Source organism: Sebastes fasciatus, chromosome 7 (genome assembly GCF_043250625.1).
Source record: "Sebastes fasciatus isolate fSebFas1 chromosome 7, fSebFas1.pri, whole genome shotgun sequence".
NCBI classification, from domain to species: domain Eukaryota; kingdom Metazoa; phylum Chordata; class Actinopteri; order Perciformes; family Sebastidae; genus Sebastes; species Sebastes fasciatus.
The window spans coordinates 17,872,629-17,899,783 of NC_133801.1; the positions used below are offsets into that span (position 1 = coordinate 17,872,629).

A 27,155-nucleotide genomic window follows, 5' to 3' on the forward strand; every position below is an offset into this window, starting at 1 on the left:
TGAAGTTCCCTTGAGCAAGAGATACTGAAGCCCTGGCAGCTGCATTAGACACCCCTCTGTATGTGAGCCTGACCTCTGACTTCCCTCTGGAGTTTTAATGAAAAGACAACTTTCACTTTTACAAAATATTGTGCAAAACAAGTTTCTCCACTGTGGCAGAGCGCCGTGTTCAGACTGTGTTCAACGTCACTGATGAGATCATCAACAGCAGATCCTGTTGCTAGGAAAACAATGTCACAACCTGAACAACATCTTAACAAAATACAATTTCCCAACACTTATCACACATGTGTCTGTCTTCACTTAGAGGCAAAACAATCATCAGGCATTTATAGGAACAACTGGCAGATTCCCACTCAACCACAGAGCGACCTCACACCAGTGGGGGTTGATAAAGTAGACGCAAGATTTGGGACTTTCCATTGGTTTAGTGGCCAATCACCAAAAATACCTCAACATTTCTCAACATTAACCACATACATATGTAGGACTATATTTGTATACCACTCATAAAGTCAGAATAAATACCAGGCACTGAACCAAAATCTCTCACTGTTGGACTGCTCTGGTTTTAGTTAAAATAGAACCACTACATGACGACATGTTAAGTTGTCTCTACTACAGGAAACACTACATAATGAGTAAGATCCTAATTTATCACATTTCAAATGAAACAAACGTCACGAGTCTCACTCATGAATCAGTGGGCTACCTCCGGGTCTGAAAAGTGAAGCCAATGCTGAAGTACCTTAAACTTGCATTCTTCCTAACAGCCAGCAGGGGGCGACTCCTCTGGTTGCAAAAACAAGTCTGATTGTATAGAAGTCTATGCAGCCTGCACTCTTTGATTTTATTGAATGCAGTTTGCTCAGGTGTCATGAAGATTAATCTGACTTTCCTGTAGGCTTAAAAGTTAAGCATTAAAGGTCATTCTTGAATTCCATGAGGCTCAATCAGCAAAGTGACGTCATCTGGCAAGGTCGCCAATCAAATACATTCGAGCACACATTTCCTGGTAGATTATTTTGTAAAGCGAATGCTGTATTTCCACCATTTACCTTGCGATCATCGTGATGAATGATGAGATTAGTTGCTGCCGTGATAACTTTCCTGTGAGTATTACAAACCATCGTGCAGTTTTTAGTTTTTAGGCGTCTGAAATGCATTAATCTGCTACTCCAAGTGGACTTCCTGGATCTTATCTCAATAGGCTTGTTCGAGATGGCCAGGGCTGTGTAGATCAGTGGGCTACCTCCGGGTCTGTAAAGTGAAGCCAATGCTGAAGTGCCTTAAACTTGCATTCTTCCTAACAGCCAGCAGGGGGCGACTCCTCTGGTTGCAAAAAGAAGTCTGATTGTATAGAAGTCTATGAGAAAATGACCCTACTTCTCACTTGATTTATTACCTCAGTAAACATTGTAAACATGAGTTTATGGTCTTAATCACTAGTTTCAAGTCTTCTTCAATACAGCATGATGTTCATTTAGTAACTTATGGTCCCATTTAGAGTAAAATAGACCATAAAGCAGGGTATGCTTTAGGGCGTGGCTACCTGGTGATTGACAGGTCGCTACCATGGCGTTGTCCAGTCTGGGAGTTGCCCGTATTTTCGTCTTACAGCTTTAACCCTTTCACAGTGTGTTTTCAGTTCATGAAAGTTAATTATAACTTTTTTGGTCGCCTAAAAATGTCTTTCACCCTCTAGTGTCATTTCTGGTTCCAAAAAAACAGATCGCAATGCTCAAAATGACGAACTTGAGGCTTCAAAACGACGTCCACAAACCAATGTCACGTCACGGTGACGACGGCTACTTCTTATATACAGTCTCTGTTTTCTTTATGTTTTCCATTTATTTATTTATTAATTTTATAAGGAAAATATCCAGATGTATCCATCAGATTGAAACAGAAAACAATACAGATGGGATGAGGGGAGAGGTACAGCAGCACATGATGTAACTTTGAGGAACATGTGATCTGGATTTGAGTACACACAGTATGAAGACAAAACGTCTCAATGAATCACAAGCACTTGTGATTTCAGGGAAATGTCTTGGATTTCACCTTCTGCTATTTTGGTACTTCTTGCAATCTCAGAAACAAAGAAAGAGAAAGAACACAAACAAAGAAAGTCCCCAAGATTTAACATAATGCCAGTAAGGCTCAAATCACAACCACCTGATAGGAGCTTTTCTGTAAGCACCAACAGGATGAGAATACACCAAACTGGTCAGGACAAAACAATAATGGGACCAGGTGGACTAACAGCCACAGGTTTGGCTATGGATGCCTTCCAAGAGAGATTGTCTGAAAATATACTCCGTTATCCCCATAATTAAACGATATCGCGTCTTTCCCCGCTCTGTGATGGTGGATTTTTAAGCCCGCTTTGAGTGTGGCTATTCAGCACACACACTTCAACACTCTCATGGTCGGACAACATGCAAATGAGTTCTTTTCTAGCATAACGGGGCCTTTACACATGTCAAACACGTAGCCTTTCATCCAATCATTCTAGTTAATCCCAAACTAGTAGGGGTGTAAATCACAAGTTTAATTACAATACAATATTAAATTGATTCTTTGGACAATGATACGATATGTGCTGATATCACAAAGTCTGCCACAATACAATTTTGATTTGATTCAATCCAGGGGCCCACGATCGATATAAAACAATATCATACGCCTATTTAACACAATCAGTTACATTTATATAAAAAGAAAACTATCGAAAAACAATCTATTATTTTTAATAAAACCAATAAATATAAAGTGGAAATTTAAAATGTTAAAGTTCATCTTCTCACCAACATCACTCATCTATATCATCACTCCACCATTAAATCAAAGAAGGTTTGACCCAAGGCCATGGTGTTTAATCCTTAATGTCTTGCTGGTCCACACTGAACTGATGTCCACTCTAAAGACACACAGGAGTGTGGAGAGCAGGCTGATGACAGACAGAGCGTTGTAGCAAAGATAACACAGTGAGGGGGAGAAACCGTGAAACCAGAATCTTCTCTCAAACTTTGGACGTGTAACAGGCCCAGGTTGATGTCTGGCCCCGCTCCCATCATCTGGCTCTAAGCCCTGAGCTGTTTGCAGAAAGGCTGACCGACTCTTAACTGATGTGGAGATGGCTGGGATTACTGCACATTCATCTGTCAGTAACAGGTGTGATGGACGGATAGAGTGAAGGAAGGCTGGTAGGAGAGGAAATCCAATTACATCAGTTAACTAGTATTCAGCACATACATCAGTCTCAGTAAGGACAGTAAATAACTGAGTACCATCCTCTGGCTAAATTACTGCCAGTTTACTCAAGGCAGCGGCAGATGAAGCTACACACACACACACATACACACACACACACACATACACACCAGCATGCTCATACTGTACAAACCATAGACTGTCTATAAAGATGGACGACATGACAGCTCCCCATAAGTGAAGCCAAAACATCTGGATCGCCCCCTGCTTAGGTAGTTCTTATCACGCTGATGCATGTTGTTCAAGTGTTAATTTTTCTGATAAGTTTTGTTTTGATTAGTTATTTGATTCTATAAAAAGATGGCAAGACGTCATGATTGGCAGCTGGGAGTCTCTCTCGCTGACAAGCTGCGGCCGTGCTCGCCTCGCGCGATTGGTTCGGGCGACCGCGACACCGCGGCTTCACCGCCCAATCACCAAATTACGTCAAATTCTCAAGATAGCACCTCGCGCATCCGGGATATTTTGGGTTCAATTCTGTACAGTACTGGGAGGAAGCAGAGACACCTCGTCCATCCTTATATACAGTCTACGGCACAAACACACAGACAGTGCCCTCAATTTTATAGTCTGAGATCATATCCAATTAGGACAATGGGCCCATCCACAGTGCAGCAGTGGTCACTGACAAAACAAAATAAAAAAATTTCAATCACACTTTCAAAAAGAGAATTGTTTCTATGTTCACTGAAAAGTTATTTTGAAGTTGACAACTCATCCTTGAGATTGGAAACAGCAGTCGACAAAACAAACAATCTGCAGTCAAGGTCCACTTGCTCGCTTGTTCTGGAGCGTTAAACGGCTCCACAATTGCAATTGGAATTGAAAATGTTTACGAAAAAATGTCATGACGCCCACAATTTGCTATATTTAAATACACACAGTGGGGAAATAGGCCAGATAAACATAGTTCAGTTGATGAGCAAATTGTAAAGATGTTTTAAAATCTTCTTGTGTTAAGACACCTGGCTTCAGAACCACCAAAAACAAATCACTTGTTTCTTGTTTTTCTTTGCCCTCTCTCTCATCATCAACAAACATTACAGTCCTGCAAACCATGAAATAAAAAGCCAATCGCTGGCAAAAATAAAGATGTAACGAGTAAAGACAAGGGAGAGTGAGAGGGGAATGACATGCAACAAAGGTCCCAAGGCTGAAATTGAACCCAGGACGTTGCGGTAATGTGGCGTGCACTACTGTAACCACTTGGCTACCAAGCTCGCATGGTGGGCATCACTGTGGTAGGAGTGATGAAATCCCACCCCTTACTCATGTTTTGTTTCTGTCTGGCTGACCATCAGCTCTACGTTACAGCCAGCAGACACTGACTCATCTCTGCATCATGAAGTGTTGTCACTAACAGATATCAGGGTGACTGTGCAGGACTGGAGGACACTTCTTCTTTCTGGGTGTGGCACAGACGTAGGGAGCTGACCTTCGTGTCTACACGGTGAAACAATTGGGCTGGCCACTTTGGCAACTTAAGGCTGATTGGCTGACTGTTCTCCAAATGTACTAAAGTGTAACTGCAGAGACAGTCAATCAGTGCCTTTGCACTGTAAAAGCAGCAATAAACCAGAGAAGGAGAAAGACGAGGTCTCTCCACCCAATTCACTTTAGAGTCTCCTACATGTTTCATTACTGAGATTGCACTGCAAAGGGCGAGCTGTCTGGAGGCCGAGTAAATGATAAAACATGCGCACACACACACACACACACACACACACACACACACACACACACACACACACACACTCAGAGATGCAGAGAAAGGCAGAGCCGTGACTGATTTCTGTTCATCGTGACCATGACACATGACCTGCCAGAAGCTGCTGGCTGCTGTATCTGACCGGGAGGCAAATGTGTCAAAGAAGATGCTTTATGTGCAACAAAAGAACTCAGTATTTTATTCTAACCAGCTTCTCCTATCTTAGGAACACCGACATTCAGTCAATTATTGATTGAGTCAATAGTCTGGGAGGCTTTAAAGGCTCAAATGGCCACCAAACATATTGTACAGACAAATTGATTTTGACAAAAATGATTTTAAAGGAAACTGAAATAACAATTTATTGATATTTTGTCTAAAAATAAACCTAAAAAAGGGAAGTTAATACTCAAAATGTTGTACAATTTAAACACCAATTGAAATAACTTTAGTTAAATCCCACTTCAAAAAGCCCTTTACTGTCTGCTACTAGTGAAACCTTTTAAAATGCAAATGATTAGTTAGTGTTTTCTGTGGATAATTTCCCTGTCATATAAGCTTCATGCTAAGTAGACAGGCGGCAGTTTTCCAGAATATGAGCCTTACATATTTCGACACACGTCTCCTGCCACGGCTGATAATTCCAATTTTACCTCACTGGGTGGTGTGAACACAACAAGGATTACCAAAACCAACTCTGCAAAGTTTACCAGAGATGAATGAGCAGGGAAATGCCCATCACAAATGAATAAAACCCAAGTAGGGGTGTAAGAAAATACCGAAAATATTGAGTATCGCAATATCACTACAAAAAACACTGTTTTGATTTTTAATTAATAGTCTACATGCAGTGATTAATTCAGTCAATACTACATTTCATTTGCAAAGATATATGTGCCTCAAAGTAGTGCTATGACGTTGGATGTTACAGGGACTCTGATTAATGCAAATACAAATCTCACTGTTCTGATTGCATAAAAGAAATTAACTTTTTTTACTCAGATTTTATACATATGGTGGTGTGTTCTTTATACTATGACAGTTTTCTAAAATTAGATTTTAAAAAATCGCAATCTATCACCTTGCTTACAGTATTGCAATATATTGTATCATGATACGTATCGTATGGCCAGATTCTTGCCAGTACACAGCCCTAAACCCAAGTCGACGTCTTCAGATGTCTTGTTTTGTTTGACTCTCCAACACACAAAGATATTCGGTTTATTATCACATAAGATAAAGAAAAGACACAAATCCTCACAACTGAGAAGCTGGAACACGAACTCGAGAATGTTTTCTAAAAACCAAATGAACATTTCAATGTATAGTACAGTAGATGAAAACGTGTAGCAAACTGAAAGAGGCTAAACTCAACATACATTCTAGGTGTTTTGTGTGTGATTTTGGAGAGGTCTGTGTGCGTGCCTCTGCAAACTAAAGCCCTGAAAATGGCTTTTGCATTTGTACTAAGAGGTGGTCTGTGTTTGGGGCTGAAAAGAGCACCAAAATTGCACTGCATCGCCTCATCAGCATTAACACAGCCTCAGCTGCATCCAACCACCTCAGCAAGGTTGAGTTCATTTGGAGCCAGCAGATTACCAAAGAGGCACCAAAAAGTATCCACTACTGCCCGAGGAAAATTGCATTTCATCTGCATTTGTGCTGCTGCTGGCTTTGCGCTGACAGGAAATTATGGCCCTATGACAACATATTCTATTACACCAACATACAGTATTAATCAGTTCCTTCAAGCTTTGAATGTGTGTGAATCCATCACTAATCAACAAATAGACACAACTCTCCTTTGATGCTGGTATCTTGTCTTTTCTATAATGCAGCAGCACTTATCAGCGGAGGCTCACTCTATTGTTTATCTGCTTTCCGGTGCTGTGACCACATCTATTCTGCACATGAACCTCTCTGCTCTCCTGTGTCACAACAACAGCTCCCGACTTTCACTGGTGGTCTGTAAGACAATCTGACAAAGCAGCCAAAGGCATCAGGGTCAGTTACAGGTCTGGCACAGATCCTACGTGCATGTATATATATGTTGGCACACACCAACCTGTGAGGCTGTAAATGCATAGACTCAGGTGTGTGCGTGTTTGTCCTCTTGCATGTATGTGCGTTGCTGTGAGCTGTAACTCGAGGATCATCAGCAAACAAAGAACCAGGGAGGTGAAGAGAGATGAGAGTCAGCGGATGGATCCTCTTACCATGATGAGGCCGGTGGTGATCGGGTCGTTGCAGCCATGGCACAGCTCCCCGAATTTGGCCCAGTAGTCCTTCTTGCAGTAGAGCCGTCCATCTTTTTCATAATACCAGTGGGACAGCGAGGCGCTGCACTCACAACACCTGACAGAAGAAGAGACGGAAAGATACACATGAGCAATTAATTAACACCTTTTAATACCAATGTTACACCAAAATCTTTGACCGCAGAGAGTCAGCAACACATAAGGTCGCCATTTTTCAACTTTAAATGTTGTAGTGTTGACAGGACATTATGTTGCGCTGCACTCTCTAAACCGTACTTGACCCTTCTAATGACACCCTGCAGGGCCCCAAATTATAGTTTACAGGGTGATAATAATCCCTTTGTGGGTCTATAACACACCACCATAACTGAGGTGGAACAGACACATGAGAGATCTCACTAAAACACACAACTTAATGGCAAAATGGAGGAACACAACTCCAACAGCATGCTTTTCAGTGCAGTGTGTACCATATATAAACATTTCATCAACCAACATAAATCAGTAACAGAAGTCGAACTTAATGTAAGTGTTTTTTTGGCTGCAGTAATATTTTAATTCATATAGCGCTCATATAAGACTCCAACCCTGATGACACGGGTTCGATTCCCGGTTGGCTAACTGTACTCGGTGCAATGACAATAAATTTGAATCTAATCTATTTTCCTTTCACAAAAGATGCCCCTCATTTATTCAAATTGACAGTCGAAGCACCATGAGACATCTGTATTCATCTGTAGAGCTCTGTCTGGTCTGTCTGTAAATGTCCAGAGTGACGTCAGCCTGATAGACATCAGATGCCGACAAAGAGTCGGAGACAGACAGAGGCTGATAATATGGTGACAAAGAGTGTGTGTGGAGGAGGATACGACAAACACACACTCATAGTTCACTGGAAATGCAAATAAGCAAACACACTCATCTGCAAATGCTGGTTTGATATTCAAAATAATAATAAAAACAGGTGAGTCAAGGTTATTTCCTGGTAAGTGATGATAGATGATGATTCTTATTAAAAGAAAGAGGATGTTAACAATCTCATATTACTCAGGCCCTCCTGTTGGTGGAAAAACACACCAGGATAATCCAGCTAGCACCTTACTGATCTTCCCATTGATTAGAAAATGCTGTTCATTTTTATTATAACATGTTTTCATGTATTCGTTGATAAGTGGGCACATTTGCTCTCCGTGTGGTCATAAATCAAAATGTGTGCTAATCCCTTCGCTTATGGTAAAAGCATTTCTATATGTGTGAGTTAGTGCACTTGCATCTGCGTGCATGCAGGCTTGTATGTAATCTGTATAAATCTGTCTGTGTCTAACGGCCATGACTAAGTGAGTGTCTCCACTCCTTCCCAGTGGAGCTTCCCTCCCATCAGCCCCTCCGTCTGGCCTCGTCCCAGCTCAGGGCAGCTTAAAACCAGGCCTGTTTGCTCTGAAAATATTAAAGAGTGTGCATGGCTTCAAAGAATAATTCACTTCTTCCCTTGTGTCATCCCAATTTCCTGCTGTTTACATTTGCATATGAAATTTCTTTATTTTAGAAACATTGCTGACTGAGTTCTTAGTGTCTGGCACTGATGGGACAATTATAAAGGTGCTGGTAGCATCGTATTCTGGATAAAAACGAATACGCTGTCTCGTAGGTTGCTGATTTCATACATTCCTCAGGTCACATTCAAACTCAATAAAATATTACATTAGAATAACAATAATATATTGATTACAATGCATACTTTGTCCTTGTATCACTTTATTTTATTTTCAAACAAAATGACAAACATTACTTTAGCTTCTCATTTGTGAGGAGTTGCTGCTTTATTTGTCTTATTTAACAGCACATGTCACTCTGGGCTTTTGGAATATAGCGATGGGCATTTTTCATTACTTTCTGACATTTAATGGACCAAACGATCGATCCATGAATAGAGGAAATAATCTGCAGATTAATCAATAATGAAATAGTCGTTAGTTGCAGCCCTATACACACCACTCTGCTGTAGAATTGTTCGTCGAAGATTTAAATGTGATCCAAATCTGTACAGTTATATCACCTTTTCCTTTCCTCTTTATCTCACAGAGACAAGAAGACTTTGCTGTTGAACATGTCTGTGGCTGTTTGGTAAAGGATGAATAGATTCAGCAGAAGCAGCAACTTGCTATGACTTTGCCCCAGGTGTTACTGCACCTACTATGCAAGTTTGCACATACACACACATAACCTTGCAGCACATGCAGACACACACATACAATTTATTTATCAGACAGACAGACACACCCACTCTTCCCAGCATCTGCATGCAGAACTTCCCTGCAGCTCAGCAGATTGTTGCAGAGCTGCTTCAGTATGCAGCGTGTTTGGGTGAGCATGGGGGGGGGGAGAGACTTGGAAGTGGGTCAAGGCTTTCAGAAGACGTCCGCAGCAGACGTCCGAGCCAGGAGCCACTCAGCTGTCTTGGCTCTCTGCCGCTCGATAACTGTCTTCCACTGCACATGCACACGCATCCTGCAAACCCCTGCAGGGGCAAAGTCATACCTGGGGAGGATACACACAGGTGCACGTAGATGTGTTTGCACACACACACTTCTTAATGCTCTGAGGTTAGTAAAACCTCTTGGAGCAGAGCTGGGAGTGGCAGCAGAGTATTAAAGATATGGGTGAATACATTAGTGAATCCCAGATGGAGACGCCAAATTTCTGCCTTCAGGACAAGAATCTAATCTCAGAGGTAGAAGAGAAAAAGGCAACTCAAGACTTCCATGAATATAAAAAAAAAAAACACCACCATAATAAAAAATCAAATTTTTGTGCTCACATTTGGGCGTTTTAGTGTGACTGTGTTTGTGTGTGCATCGGCACGGACGTATAAGAGGATTATCAGTGTGAAAGACTCAGGGAGAGTCTTTGCCCACTCTGCTATGATGCTCCCGAAAATCGAGCTGAATAAAAAGCTTAGCGGTCTCTCTCACACGCTCCGATACCTTGATGTGCGAAAATCAAAATCAAACTAAATATCACATGCCTTTTCGCAAATCAATAATGATGTTCAAGGACAGAAGAAGAAGTGAGTTTGAGAAAATCTGTAGAGAAAAGACTGATTAAAAAAAGACAATAAAGACGGAATAACACAGACGTTTGATTGATTTAAGACGCAATGATGAAGGGAAAAAAAGTTAAAAAGCAAACAAAAGGCAGGATGCTCAGACATAAATAACTCGCACGAACAAGTGAGAGGGAGCAGAGCAGGTTTCAGACACCATGAAAACCAGCTGGATCCCCCCCAGGGCAAGCAAACAACCAATGCGTAACAGATGAGAACGAGGGAGTGGAGTTAGTAAATCTGCAACTGTCCCCCCTCCTGCTGTTAAAATCCCTGATGGAATTAGCTAAAAGAGAGAAGAGAAATAAATCCCCTTTTCCAGGTCAAAAGGAGGCAGCTTTTTCCCCGACCTCTCACCTTCCTCTGTTTGTGTTTGCTAACATTTGTCTCTAGCTGAGTCCTGTCACGATTAGTTACTCTGTCTCTAATCTACAAAGACTAGTTTTATACTCTTGTCTTCTAGGTGAGTGGTTCTCAACCTGGGGGGTCAGGACCCCTCCAAGATATTGTAGATCAGAAGGGTTTTGAGATACTTAAGCAATAAGACTAATGCTGCTTTCACATGGAATCAGGCTGTTTTTATCTGTTTGAGTATAATTTTATCTTTGTAAGGTGTCCTTGGGTGTCTTGAAAGGTGCCACCACATAAAATGTACTATTATTATTATTATTATTATCATAAGGCAAAAAAGTTGGTTATGAATCTCAATTAGTGGACATGAAATCTTAAAATAAATCTGCCTGAGGTAAAAAACAAACAAACAGTATAAAGCAAAGAATATATACAGTATGTACTGTATGTATGTGTGTGTGTGCGTATGTATGTGTGAGTGTGTTTGTGTGTCTTATAAAATTATGGTTTGCCAGATTAATCACCATATGCTGTTTTTTATTAGTCTGCTATTATTCATATTTATTATTCCCAGTGAGAAGATCACATTGGACAGTTTCATGATGTAATATGTTTTTGATTGACCGTACATCCTGTTCATCACGCTGGCGGCCTGACCCAGGTCAATACATAATGTGATTAATTTGTCCCAGTTGATATGAATGAGCTGAAGTTGAATGAAAACAACATCAGGTCTGAATGAATGAATGAAATTAAATTCCCCCGAGGGACTGAACTGCTGAACTGCTGAAGAGGATGAGTAAATACATTGAAGGAGAAATGACTTACAGATGTCTTAAAAATGTGTCATCTGCATTAACATACTCTCTGTCACCATTCAGCATACACAGCAGATACATAAAATATATAGTTATTTTTTGTTGATGTGGGTTTAAACTAAAGCTCAAACAAGGACACAGAAAATTCATCTGTACCGGTTTACAACAACTGCCTATCAAAATGAACTGAAACACAGAAACACACACATGCAGGGAAATGGCAAATTGGTCAATTCATTATTAATTAGAGCTAAATGTTTCCATCATTTCAGATGTGTGCTGGTGAAGCATGCAGAGCTTTGTGGTTTAACATGTCAGCTCAAATATGAGTCTGCCCTGCAGCTGCTCAGCTAAAATGGTACAAAGGTGATGCATGTATCTATAGTAGGGTTCACGTCTGAACCAGGGCTGCAACCATTTATTTAATAAAACAAATACAAATCATTTTGCAAATAATTGGTTAACTGTCGAAAGACAAAAAGCCCAGAGCCCAAAGTGACATCCAAAACCCCCAAACATTCAATTTAAAATCATATGTGATAAAGAAATCCTCACATTTGGGAAGCTGGAACTGAAGAATATTTGGCATTTCCACTATCTATTAATCAACTAATCGTTGCAGCTCTAATCTGAACAAGCAGTATGTGCAGCTCCTACATGCAAACACGGAGCTCTTGTACTTTAACTGTTCTTGGATCTCAGTGTGACTTCTTTTAAGATAAGCCCTCGAACGCCTCGCAGTGAGATAAAACCAAACCAGAGTTTAATCTGACTCCCACACATACCACGCTGACCATCCAGCTCTGGTCGGCATTTTATGGTGTGTGTGTGTGTGCGTGGGTGTGTGTACATGTAGCCACAGGCCATTAAATGACGCATGGCCTGACACCCCTACAGGATGCAGGAAGAGTCTAAAGGAAACAGTGGTGTGTATGTTCTGGTGGAGGTGTGAGCAGGTTCATTACCAACTGACAGATGCATAGCTGAAAGATTTACGAGGAGCCACACCTCTCAAACACCCCGAACACACACACATGCACATACGTGTGTACATCCTCATTAATTATTAAATCTTCGATCATCTGCGCCAAGCTCAGAGGGACATCCATCACCATTTCTATCTGCAAAGACAGCAGAAACGCTTTTTGAGTACTTCTGATCAATAAGCCCATACATCAGTCGGCTCGGCCTTCCAGTAAAATCAGTAAAGTTCAGACAATGAACGTCGTCTGATGGAAACAAATGAGTCTACTGCATGAAATAGTGCTCAGCTGTTGTCGCTGTACTTGCGGGCTAAGCTGAAATCCTCACAGACAAAGAGAAAATACAACCTCTGGGAAAGAGACGAGGGGGTTGTGGGATAGAGGGATGGTCACACACACACAAACACACACACACACACACACACACACACACACACACACACACACACACACACACACACACACACACACACGGGTGAAATTCAAGCTGAGGAAATGGCAGACTGTCTGGGGGAGACCCCTCTCTTTCCACTCAGAGGAGACATAAATAGTCGGGGAAAATCCTGGTCCGGTGCCAAGATTTCCACTGCTCATATCTTCCAGAAATATAAAGGATTCCCACGTGGAGACGGGGATGCACGTACATGTGTGTGTGTGTGTTTGTGTGTGTGTATGCTTACAAATAAATCTACCAAACACACACATTCAAGGTCACATTCATCCCGTTCCCACACGCCCCCTTTTTTTGTTCCCCTTAATTTATCCTCCGTGTCCTCTCCTCCCCTCCTCCTTCTCCATGGCAACACAGAATGCCATAGCGATGATGTCACCCTCTCACATAGAATAAGAGGCATTACCTCATGCTAACCCCCACATCTCTCTCTGTTGGGTGGTTTCAAACTCCACCAGGAAATCCCTCAGCCAATCGGGCTCCAGTCTGCTCCCTTGACCTCGGCAAACACAAGCTCAGCAGCATTCACACCGGCGTTAACCCCTCGAGAACCGCTACAGTTAAAGAAGTAAAAACACAGTTGCAGGTTGTGCATTTTAAACAATACCTATAATTGCGCCCTCTGCAGCTTCAGCTCTGCACTGACTGTGGGAGACAATCTCTTTATTTGTGGTCCATTCAGCTGGTGAACAGGAGCCCTGTCAGACTGTGAGTAAATGATGTGCACGGCAGCAGTTTCCTTTGTGACTGTTAAGCCGCCCTGACTGACTGGCTGTCAGCACAGTCGGTCCGGGGCCGTCTCACTTGTTCCACTGGGAGGAAGTGATAAAAGGTTTCAGCGAGCTCTGGGAACCAGGATGAGTGCTGTTCAGCAGGAGAGACAGCAGAGATCCTGTTCATTATCAGGTCTCTTTTACAAAATAGTTGAGAGTGTCTTTTTCCAGCAGCTTAACACAAACAGAGGAAACTGATACATGAAGTGAAAACGGCCCATGTATCTGCTACCAGTTCAGGTAGCAGAATCTCCGCACCATGTGGGGCTGAAAGAATTAAATAATAATCATCAAATCATTGATTTCAATGGTTATCAATTCCTTATCAATTCCTGAAAATAAAGAAATACATGACAATAGATTTCATTATTGATCTGTCCTGTATTTCGACTGTTATTTTAAGACATCCCACTTGTTGGTATAAGTTTTGTGTTGCTTAATACTTCAAGAATTAAATGAGAAATGTTAATACTGTTGACTGGAATTATCATAGATAGTATGCAGTCTATGAGAACTATCGGTCCTATTTGTAGACTACTGAATGTATTCAGCCTCTCTGACTGATAAAAGTCAGATAATAGTCTGACCATCAAAGTCAGACTATTAAAATCACGATCTCTCCAATTTACATTTTTTTTTTTAAGTTTCTATAAAATATCATGTTGTTGATCCAGAGAGAGAAACTGTGGCGCCTAGCTAGCTCCAAAAACTGCAGCTGCCTTGATCTCAAGAGGCTATCGGTACCTTCGTTTGACTGATGTCTGAGCAAGTTGGACAGAAATCAATCGGGCGTGCATAGTGCGGTGATCGATTCTGCACCATAGACTGTATACTCTTTAAGAAGTGGACGTAGTTACCGTGACGTCACCCATTGGTTTGTGGACTGCCGTTTTGAAACATCGAGTTCGGCATTTTGGCCGTCGCATCTTGTTTTTTTAGAACCAGAAGTGACACGAGAGGGTGGAGCTAAGTATAACCGAATGCTGATTATGACATTTTTAGGCGACCAAAATGTTCAACTAACTTTCATGAACTGAAAACACACTGTGAAAGGGTTAAAGTTGTAGGAAGAAAACAGCGACAACTCCCAGACCGGACAACACCGTGGTAGCGACCTGTAAATCACAAGGTAGCCACGCCCTAAAGCATACCCTGCTTTATGGTCTATTTGACTCTAAATGGGACCATAATTTACTAAATGAACATCATGCTGTATTGAAGAAGACTTGAAACTAGTGATTGAGACCATAAACTCATGTTTACAATGTTTACTGAGGTAATAAATCAAGTGAGAAGTAGGGTCATGTTCTCATAGACTTCTATACAATCAGACTTCTTTTTGCAACCAGAGGAGTCGCCCCCTGCTGGCTATTAGAAAGAATGCAAGTTTAAGGCACTTCAGCATTGGCTTCACTTTACAGACCCGGAGATAGCTCACTGATCTACACAGCCCTGGCCATCTCGAACAAGCCTATTGAGATAAGATCCAGGAAGTCCACTTGGAGTAACAGATTAATGCATTTCAGACGCCTAAAAACTAAAAACTGCACGATGGTTTGTAATACTCACAGGAAAGTTATCACGGCAGCAACTAATCTCATCATTCATCACGATGATCGCAAGGTAAATGGTGGAAATACAGCATTCGCTTTACAAAATAATCTACCAGGAAATGTGTGCTCGAATGTATTTGATTGGCGACCTTGCCAGATGACGTCACTTTGCTGATTGAGCCTCATGGAATTCAAGAATGACCTTTAATGCTCAACTTTTAAGCCTACAGGAAAGTCAGATTAATCTTCATGACACCTGAGCAAACTGCATTCAATAAAATCAAAGAGTGCAGGCTGTTTTTGTATGATACAGTAGTTTTAAGAGTGTGAATGCTGACAAAGGCTGAATCATTTTTATGAAATGATCAAGGTCAAATATTAAAGTGACAGGACTCACAAAGTAGAGAGAAAATTAGAACGTTAATCCCCCTTTCTTTAATCATATGCAGGGTTTAAATCTGGAGTTTATCTTGTGCACAATGCAACAAAATTGAATTTTCAAAGTGTGATTAAAGTATTGTAGCGAGAGCCAAAGGTTGGAGCTCGGGAACAGGTGATTAATCAAAAAGTGCCAACACACAGGACGCCTCCTTTCTCCTCTCTGCCAATGTTATCAGCAGGTATGAACACTGCTGACGTCACGGCGAGGAGGACAAGGAGTTCTTGGTGCAGATACAGAACAGAGTGTCACTGGATGTGCGTAAAAGGAGAATATTAATCAAAATGACAAGCCTCAATCAAAAATCTAACAGCTTTTAGTGCAACAATGACAGTTAACATATGTATGTATATTATGTGATGACTGGAGGTAAGATAACAGACCTCTTTCTCTCATTACTTTTACTCTTTACTGCCTCAATTAACGTATTTTTGATTGGAAAAAAAACCATACAAAATTATATACATGTAGCTCTAAAACAACATATTGTATGTAGTGTCAACATCAGTTTCATATCCTGCTGAAATATCATATTAATACCTAATAACTCAAAGGACAAATAGTAGATCTGTATAGTAGGAAAGTTTCAGGTTTGTAACAATGAGTAAGACTAATTGAGGCAACAAAAAACAATCTAATTCCAAATAAAAGGATCTGTGGGAAGATTTTACTTTGTCTTTAATTTACAAACAATAATTGAATGCAAAGTTGTGGGAAGGTGCCTTTTGGATCTTTCATTTAGACAAAAAGGCCGTAAAATCAGCCTGTAAACTGTTTAATATGATATGCATCATCTCTGTCTGCAGTTGGAACAATAATTTGGTGATCACTATGGTGACCAATTTGGTGGACTATTTGGGGATTTATACTTTATTATTACATACTTATATGAAAAAACAAAAACGAAGCATTCGAATACTGATTCGAAGGTCTATTACCATGGCAACGGTCGAAGCTTCGAAGCATCGAAGCATTCAGGTCGGCCCTGATGGCCAAATTTTCTTTATTTTTTCTAAAAACTAGACATCCAATGAGATGAACAAATGAGTGTTCCTCTTTGACAGCTGGGTTTTGCTGGATAACTTGCTTATCTGCTTTGCCACACACCCACACACCAGACATACACACACACACCAGACACACACACAGTTCCATCAGTCATATGCAGGGCAGCAGGGTTTGATTCATTGTCTTGCTTTGACAGAAGAGGGAAGTCACTAACACATAGTAGTTTTTGGATCCAGAGCAGTGTGACTGATGTGTGGTGTGTCATTGAGGAAGTGAGAGACAATTTAAAGAGAAATGAGTATATCAACTGAACACACAATGTGACACATTTCAGTATCTACATCCCTCTGACAGAGTCTGTACATTACCAGATACTGTAGATTTAACATTGAGTGTAATTCAAACACTGAATGGTGAAGTTCTGTGCTTCACATTTATGTCAGTTTAGGAGTTTCTGTGTGAAAACATGAGGGGAAGTGAAACAGACTTTCAGATGCTCCACCTCACTAATCATAAATAAACACGGCAAATCATCAGTGTTAATATATGTATTATATTAATATATTCAGTTTACTGTGATAGAGGAGTAAATAAACCAGAAAGTATTCACATTTAAGAAGCTGGAATCAGATGAGTTTGACTTTTTTTTCTTAAAAACTTAGTCAAACCGATTAATTATCAAAATAGATAGCCGTTTAATTTAATAGTTGACAACCAATCGATCATCGTTGCACGTCAAGTATATTTAATATTTTGGAGTTTGGGACATTTTATAGACCAAACGATTTATTAATAAATTGATTAATTAATGAATCAATCAAGAAAATTGGCAGCTTAATCAATAATGATCATTAGTTGCAACTTCTATATTAAATGATAAGAAAATATCTAAAGAAAAGAATATAAAGAATTTTGTTAGCTTGCTTTACTTTGTTTATTAGATAAAAACTGTGCACATCAAATTTAAAAATATTGCCGTAATGTCAATGTCATCTGTATTCCCTGTTAAATTCAATAGTAGAACTACAACTATTAGTCAATTCGTCAATTAGTCGATCGAAAGAATAAATAATCGGCAACTGTTTTAATTGATTCATTGTTTTTTTAAGCAACAGTGCTGTACGTCGCAGTGTTCTCAGAATTTGTTTTCTTTTTCTTTGTCTTACATATTATAGTGAGTCACACAGTTACACACACAAAGGTCATGGATATTATAGTGAATTTAATATTCCTAGTCGGACAAACAAGACATTTGATGACGTCACCTCGTTTTATAGACCAAACTGTTACTCAATTAATCAAGAAAATAGTCGTTAGAATGATAGATAATGAAAATAATTGTTGCTATAATTGTTAAATCTGACCCGCTGCCCTTTGCTGCATATCAACTCTTCTTTCTTTCTCTCCCTCTTTCCTGTCTATCTACAGCTGTTCTATCAAATAAAGGCAAAAAAGCCCCAAAATATATATAAAATAGATTGTTTAGTTAAAAATGTCACTCTTTTCACCGCAATGTCCCGGGTTTGATTCCGGCCTTGGGACCTTTGTTGTCACAACCCTCTCTCTCTCTCTCTCTCTCTCTCTCTGTCTAACCCCATTTCTACACTTTCATCTGTCAAATGAAGGCGAAAATGTCCCCCCAAAAAATAATCACTAAAAAAAAGTTTCACTCTGTGAGGCCGGACATCAACTAGAAACTCAACAAACATCCAGCCACGTACTGCCACTGGTCCACTTACTTTCTGAGTTGCTTCTCGCTGCGTTGGTTCTTTGCTGACATGTCACCCGTGGGAGCACCGGCCTTGTTTTGACAGTAAGAAGACAGACTCATGTCAGCAGCTCTGATGTTAAACTCGACCGGCCTCGCTGTCACAGCCATCAGTGACTCTCTCTCTCTCTCTCTCTCTCTCTCTCTCTCTCTCTCGCTCTCTCTCTCTCTGTCTGTCTACTTCCTCTCAGTGCAGCTGCACAGAGGGGTCACGCTTTGTTCATCCCTATTTCCTGTCCTCTGCCCCGCCCACCTCATGGCTGCTTATTTCTTCTTTTTAACCTCATTAGAGCCGCCCCTTGTAATGTGAACTCCCCATTTCCTAATACACTCAAAGATTCTGGAGGCACAAATTGAATTTTCCTATTATCCATCACCTATTAAACCCTTCCACCTCCTCTCAGCTCATTTCATCTACCTCACAGGAGCCCTGAGGTGCTTGGTTTTCTGAGGATGAGATGAGGCAGAGCGGCTCACCCTCAATAACACCACAGTTATCACATAAAGGTGAGATCTGTGAAGAATAACTTCTTTTAAAAGCATAACTTAACTCACAGATATCAAACCCGTCTGTTCACGCAGCCTCAGACAACCAGCTGAGTCAGATAACGTCTACACTTCTATCAGCCTCGTCGACCAACTGCTCAGATTGATCCAAACATCCTCATCTTGACTCAGGCACACAGTACAGCCTTGCTGATAATTTGGCTGATCCAAGGAAGTAGATCAGACAATATATGTAATATATCGCTGTTAGCGTAAATGTCGGCAAATAAATAAAAAGAATAATTACAGAACAGTAATGTCAAATGTATGTTTGAAGTTGTTTAGAGACATTGTCAACATCACATAGTTTGTCCATGAGAGAGCACTGACGAGTTTATTTAAAACCAAAATTGAAGGGATCCCTATTAAAAACGCTGCTGTGCTATTATTGTGGTTGCTGTGCGTCACCCCCTCTCTCTCTCTCTCTCTCTCTCTCCCTCTCTCTCTCGCTCTCTCTCTCCCTCCCTCCCTCTCTCTCTCTCTCTCTCCCTCTCTCTCGCTCTCTCTCTCCCTCCCTCCCTCTCTCTCTCTCTCTCTCCCTCTCTCTCGCTCTCTCTCTCCCTCCCTCCCTCTCTCTCTCTCAAAACCCAACCAGTCGAGGCAGATGGCCGCCCACCCAGAGCCCAGTTCTGCTCGAGCTTTCTACCTGCTAAACGGGGAGTTTTTCCCGGCCACAGCGCATTAACATAACATTGCAATGCTCATGTGGGATCTGTTGTTGGGTCTCTAAACTATAGAGTACAGTCTAGACCTGCTCTATATAAAAAGCGTCTTGAGATAACTTCTGTTATGATTTGACGCTATATAAAAATAATTTTAATTGAATTGAACTGAAGCTGCCCACACTAAAGCACTTCAAACATGATGTCACACTAGCCAGCTAGAAATCAATGTGGCCAAGACAAAAGAATGAATCATGTGCAGCACAAAACAACATCCGAACACAGAGCCAGTTTCACTTGATGGCCAACATGTTGAAACTATGGAAGACTTTAAATACCTCAGTACAGTGCTGGACTCCCAGGTGAGCTTATACAGAGTGTATTTTCAAGAGATGCTCACAGCGACTTTATCTTCTGAGGAAACTTAGCGGCATCGGTGTCAGTCAGCAGATTTTAGAATCAGTGTACAAAACTATTGTTGAGAGTGTTTTAACCTTTCACCTTCCTGCCTGATACGGTACCCTAAACTGTAGACATAACAATAAACTGTCTAGGATTGTGTCAACAGCAAGCAAAATAGTTGGCAAACCCCAAAAGCCCTTGACTCAACTTTTTACGGAAGGGATGAGGAAGAAAGCGAGGAGTATCCTGGCAGATAGCTGCCATCCTCTCTTCAGCCTGTTTGAGCTCTTGAGCTGCGGGAGGCGCTATAGAGTCCCTCTGGCAAATAAAAATGTGTTTAAAAAGCCCTTTAACCCAAGTTCCACTAATATTCTTAACTCAACAAAGTGACTGAGCAGATCTAGGCCACAGACACTGACATGAACTGTTTTAATGTGTAACATAACCTGTCTCTGTATCTGTCTTTTACTGCTGTTGTTTCCTGTATTTGGTGAGCCGAAGACAAATTTCCACCCAGGTGGACAATAAAGATTTATTGTCTTATTGTGTTGTTTTGTAAAAGATGATAAGGCCACTGCATGATGCATGAAAGTAATCATAAGGAGCCTGTTATAATTCCCCACAGTCAGGTGATGTGTTCAGATTGCTTGTTTTATTCACCCCAAAGATATTTCTGTTTAATATCATGTATGATTTAAAGCATCAAATCTTCACTTTTGAGAAGCTGAAACCACCAAATATTTAGCATTACTTATTGAAAAATTGTCAAAATAGTTTCTTATTTTCTATCAATCAATTAAGTTTTGTTGGTTTATCAAAGCTCTTTATTTGTGATCATTTAAAATACCTCTGTGCTAATTAGCATCCATATTAACTTCATAATAACTTCACTGTCTTCAGTCTGACCTCATTAACGTCACTGAACCGTCAACACCGTCAGCTTTCAGTGTCGAGGTTCTGCATTGAGATTTATTTTCCTTTGGGAGCCATGAATCATCCGTGGCGTCCTGCAGCTTCTGTCACCAGGCAGAGTTCATCTGCAGGTAGAAAAACAGCTGAGTCACTGCAGCCTTTTATGCTTTCTGTTTCTGAGCCAAACGTCACCGTATCAGAGAGATGTGGTGCAGATGAGACTTCGCTACATCTACAGTTCGCATGATTCTGGTTGTAATTATTTAATGATCTTTATCTTTTATTCAGACGGTGGCAGTAATGTTGCTCGGGCTGACGTGTGAGTCAGGGTGTAGAGGGACAGAAGGAGGAGGAAATGTGTCCTACGGCACATGGTGGCACTGGAGGAGCTGCAGGCTTCGTGTCAGCTCGTCCTTGAGAGAAGGAAGCCATGACTGACCAGTTTCAACTAATCTTTTCATAACAGCGATATCCTTGTTTGATGTGACTATAGAAAATGCGAGCACGAGTGTGAATCCATCACCAACGTACGAAAACGCCGCGCATGAATAGGAAAAGCACGCTGGATGTATAAAAAGAGGTTGTTATTAAAGTGCTAACGAAGCAGAAGCCTATGTCGTCCTTTGGGACGACTGTTGGGGCAGCGGCTGTCGAGCAGAAATAGTTTTATTGGGAGCAGGACGGTGCTGCACTGTACTGCAGAGAGACTGCAGCACGGCTCCACTTTTCAGAGCTGGAGTCAAAAACAAGCACATATTGATAAGATGATGATTCTCAGTATTGCTTTGCCATTGCCTTAATGCCGTTTCTAAAGCTGTTTTATTATTAATGAAGCTACAGAAAAATGGAAATGAATACGAAGAAATGAATTTGCAATAATCCGGTGATTCTGCGTTATATGATTTAAATAATGACTGAAGATAACAGGACGTGAATATAAAAGGCTAAATCCACAGAGTGAATAAAAAACATGAAACCAAAAGGATCATCATGTTAATAAACGTAAGGCCAGAAATCCTCTTATTCCTCATTCCCACGAGGCAACAAAGAGGTTGGGACCGTCTCCAGAGTCCTATCATAATGATGCTACACACCTTCTTCTTACTACATCTGGTTGGTTTCCTCAAATATCAAGAGCTACTTTAACTTAATCCCCTCGAATCCACAGTGAAGGCAATAAAACTAACCCCGAGAGAGAGAGAGAGAGAGAGAGAGAGAGAGAGAGAGAGAGAGAGAGAGAGAGAGAGAGAGAGAGAGAGAGAGAGAGAGAGAGAGAGAGAGAGAGAGAGCTCTCACTGAGAAGCATCTAGAGAGCCTCTTCAGATTTAACGAATGAATGAATGATCTAAATAACGTTTTTAGTCACACTACAGAACTGTAGGGAACATACAATAAAAGGAGAAATGATGAGTTAGAAGCCAAGAAATTGATTTAGGAGCATTTAAATTAAGTTTTTTTTGGAAATTACAAAAGTGACAGGACAGCAGAAATTACCCACAAGTTTTTTAAATACAGATCTTTTTTGACATGGCACAGTTGGAAATAATAAGATGATTGATGGCTGAATTCCATTTCAGGGTCCTGGTGTTGTGCATGCTGGCTCACTGTCATATTGAATTGATTAGAACAGAGCCTATTAGTAACACCTGTGCTTTCCCTACTATGACAAGTCAAAATGTCTGCTGTGAAAAAGGAAAACTGTAAGTGTGAAGTAGGAAGTCGGTCTGTAAACTGTGATGGATGTTTACAACAGACAAATATGTTTGTCTAACCTTGAGCTTCTCAACGGGGCGGTGCCGCCTCCCAGGTGGCGTTCAGAGAACGTTGGGGTGGGGGGGCGCTGGAAGCAATATATTTGAAAGGGGCTCCTTGAGGTGTTCTTGGGGGGCGTTTGTGTGTTTGTTTTAATGCCAGTTTAGTCCTAGATTCAAATGCATATTTTCACAATTTTATCATTAGACATGCTTTTACCACCATCATCTGAAGCTTTTTTTCGACGAGGCTTTCCCTGCTAAAGACAAGGTTATTTTTTCTGAAAAGCTTGCATGCAGCTTTTTCACAAAAGAACCGACTGGATAGAGAGAGAGAGCGACCGACTGGATCTAGTGACCGACTGGATAGAGCGAGCAACTGGATAGAGAGAGCAACCGACTGGATCGAGCGACCGACTGGATCGAGCGACCGACTGGATCGATCGAGCGACCGACTGGATCGATCGAGCGACCGACTGGATCGAGCGACTGACTGGATAGACAGAGCGACTGACTGGATAGAGCGAGCAACCGATTGAAAAGAGAGAGCAACCGACTGGAAGAGAGAGCAACCGACTTGATAGAGCAACCGACTGGAGAGAGCGACTGGATTGAGAGAGCAACTGGATATACAAGAGAGCGACTGACTGGATCAAGCGAGTGACTGACTTTATTTTACTGCTCACATTTATTTTCTTCCAAATACGTTAGTGTAACCTGCGGGTTTGTTTACAGTCAAACCTGCCTGATTGTCAGACTGTTTGTGTTTCTTGTCCCATCTGTGTCCTGTCTCCTTTTTTGTGATAAAATATCATTTTCCTCTGAGCAAAGAGTCTGGGGTTTCTTCTTGTTGACATTATTTTGCCACCATCTGTGCTGTTGCTACAATCTATGTGATGTTTTTTCACAACTCTTCACAGAGAGTAGTTCTAAACCACTGTGGAATATTTTCTGGTCATGTTTACTGCTCTCTTCTTCTGTGTATTATAAACAAACCACTGCTGCAGTGTCGCACACTGTTTTATTGTAAAAGAGATTTTTTTTTATGTCTCCAAGAAAGCCAACACTGCACCTCACAAACGTGTACATCAACAAATGTAAAATGTTGTCAAAGCTGGTTTCAAGTTATATTTGTGTGAAACTGGCAAGAGAGCAGCAACACTGAGATGTATTTATAGACAAAATGTCACCAGATTACTACTTAAAAAAACAAGAGAATAGTGTATGTAACATATCAAAGGTCAAAGAAAAACCATAATCTGTATATAAGAAGTAGGCGTAGTCACCGCGACATCACCCACTGGTTTGTGGACTGCCGCTTTGAAGCCTCGAGTTCGGCATTTTTGCCGTCGCCATCTCGGTTTCTTGCAACCAGAAGTGACACGAGGGGGTGGAGCTAAGAACAACTGAACGCTGAATAAAACATTTTTCAGGCGACAAAAATGTTACAATTAACTTTCATGAACTGAAAACACACTATGAAAGGGTTAAAGTTGTAAGACGAAAACACAGATAACAATCACAAGGTAGCCACGCCCTAAAGCATACCCTGCTTTATGGTCTATTTGACTCTAAATGGGACCATAATCTACTAAATGAACATCATACTGTATTGAAAAAGACTTGAAACTAGTGATTGAGACCATAAACTCATGTTTATAATATTTACTGAGGTAATAAATCAAGTGAGAAGTAGGCTCATTTTCTCATAGACTTCTATACAATCAGACTTCTTTTTGCAACCAGAGGAGTCGCCCCCTGCTGGCTATTAGAAATAATGCAAGTTTAAGGCACTTCCACATTGGCTTCACTTTTCAGACCCACTTTTTCACACACGTATACAACAACACAAAAATGTTGAACTTCATTACAAAAATGAATAGCCAAGCTGGTAGTTTAGTCAGTAATCACAATAAATAAATTAAATAATGAATGGTATGGCAGCGTTCCTAATAAAGAGGACTCAGAGCTTTGGGACATACAAAGTCAGACAATGTGAAAACCGATCTCATTGAGAACACAGCTGCCTTTTCCCATGAAGGCTACTATATGTGCAGCGAGCCGCTGCTATTTTCTGAGAAGTCTTTCCCCCCCCCCCCACCCATGGGACCCTACAGTCTTCAAACAACACTCTGGGTACTTTAATTTTGCATTCCCCTCTGCTATTATGATCTCCACTTCCTTTCCACTGGAGTAAATGCTCCATCGCAGCAACAGGCCCTGCAGTTGGACATTTTTTGTTTGGATTTAAGCTCCGTTCCCCAAGTCTTGCCAGTCAATTTTCCACGGAAGTCTTGTCTGACTAGCGAAGCCGTCTTAAATCCTCCTTTTCTATGACAATCCTGCTCCTCCCTGAGGATTTGTATCTGGGTCAGAAAAAGATTCCCCTATAATTTCTAGACACGGTGTGGTACGTAGGGAAAAATCAGGATGATTTCTAGGAGGATGCAGGAGACTACAACTCTCTTATTTTGACAGACTTAGTTGCTCACAAGGCTTCACTCCTATTAATTAACCAGCTCTGGTGTGTGTTGTGTCACTACGTGGTGGGCAGGAGGGCCTGAAGCTGCAGGCTGATATCCGACACCTCAAAAGGAGTGTGAGGGAGCCGGCACAACGCTCAGCTTTGCACCTAATGATGGTGCAGTTACAAAGAAATGCAAAGCAGTGCTTTTATTTTCAGTCAAAGTACAAAGTGCATAAATATGCAAACAAACAAAAAAGTGTGAAATGAGTTCACACGTACAAAGACACTCAAAAGAGAGAAATGCAAACACTGAGACAAACTGCAATCCTTCGTCCACGCTGAGGCCGCCAGATGTAACTCCCTATCTGTACTCTCTCATCACACACACACACACACACACACGCAAACACACACACTACACAAAACCATTGTGGACTCTGTCCTGTGCCCAGATACCCTCCTCAGATTTCCCATTCAGACATCCGGCCCGGGGAAATCATTAATGACACACTGAGCGGTGAGTTTTCCACAAAGCGGCGGCCAATCTGCCGACCAGATCAGAATAACAGAGTGACAGGAGGAGTGATGGCGACGATGCAGCTGGACGTTTATCACCTCATTCCCACCTAAGAATGCAATGCTAAATCATATGCAATATTATGCACCTTTAAATTACAGCCACGGACCACATGCAGGTTGATTTCTGAATGTTGTGAAGCAAACAACGACAGACTAAATGTTTCAGTCAGAACTCCTCGTTGTTTTATCTCCTGCTCATCAGAAGCAAAGTTAGCTCGATGACAGATGTGAGAGATGGAGAGAGAGGAGAGACAGAGGTGGAGATATTACATAAGATCATAAGTAACAAAAGCTGCAGCAACACCAACAACAGTGTCCTATTAATAATATATACAGCAGCCTTGTAAAAGCTGCCCCACTTTCAAAGTAAATAACTCCTCCTGACTCAGTTTAATGAGATTATCAGCCCTGACTCAGAGCTTGGTAATGTTTATACTGCAGTGTCCATGGTATCTTAAATAAACACAATCACTGAAAGCATCAAAAAACAAAACATGGTGGTTATTTAATGTTGTTTTCTCTTGTACGGGAGGCTACATATATCATTTATAATAATAAATATTAGTTTTCATTCAATAAAAGGAAATTGATTCATTGTGCTTTCAAATAAACAAATATAAGAATCTAAAATCTCATACAGTAAAAAGCGGAAGTCTCAAATTGCAGTTTAGTGTGTTGGAAGAATCGATGGCCATTAGTGTGTCTCCGCCATCTGTGAATCTCTTTATATTTATGTTCTCAAATGCATCGTGTTATATGACCTGAGGTGACTGTATTGATCTGGAGGTTTGGTGACATCAACACTTCCTTTTAAAGTCCAGTCAGGACGACAAATATGTAGCCTAAACAGTCACATATAGACACAAAAGCTCCACATAAAAGACGCTAACAGAGAGAATGTGAAGCAAATGGAGAATCTAGATTTTATCTGTGTGGTTAAATCTGTGGAAAAAATGTTTAAATCCAATCAGGAGAAGTCCTTGAAGTGTCTTAAAAAATGGAAATTTAATCATCTACAATTCTGTGACAACTGGGCCAAGCTACTAAATGGACCTTGTCTTGTCAACAAACTTTTCCTGCATTTGTAGAGGTGTATATATGTGTAAGTACATATGTCTGTTTATATATACGCTATATGTACATGTATGCGCACCGTCATACTAGTCTACCTTTCTTTCCTTCATTTTTTTCATGTGTTTTGTTTTGATTTTTTATCCTTTAATCTTTTCCTTTTGTTTTTTTTATAACTGTTATTTTTTTTTTTATTTCTTTAGTTTTTTTTAATTTACTATCAATTTTATTTTTTTCTCTATAAAATATATAAACATTGTAGGAATGATATAAGTA

General features: G+C 40.8%; 1 protein-coding gene across 2 annotated transcripts in view; it reads right to left on the bottom strand.

Moving 5' to 3' along the window:
• Positions 1-27,155, bottom strand: part of limk1a (LIM domain kinase 1a) — a 57,839-nt gene that overhangs the window by 22,379 nt on the left and 8,305 nt on the right. The window contains exons 1-2 of one of the 2 annotated variants that reach the window (XM_074641972.1): positions 18,461-18,627; positions 7,201-7,339 (exon numbers count right to left, since the gene is read on the bottom strand). In XM_074641972.1, the coding sequence (XP_074498073.1) occupies positions 7,201-7,339; positions 18,461-18,600 (279 nt within the window). In that variant the 5' untranslated portion in view covers positions 18,601-18,627. Of the gene's footprint in view, positions 1-7,200; positions 7,340-18,460; positions 18,628-27,155 lie in introns of those variants that run through there. The other variant, XM_074641971.1, reaches the window with a different exon arrangement.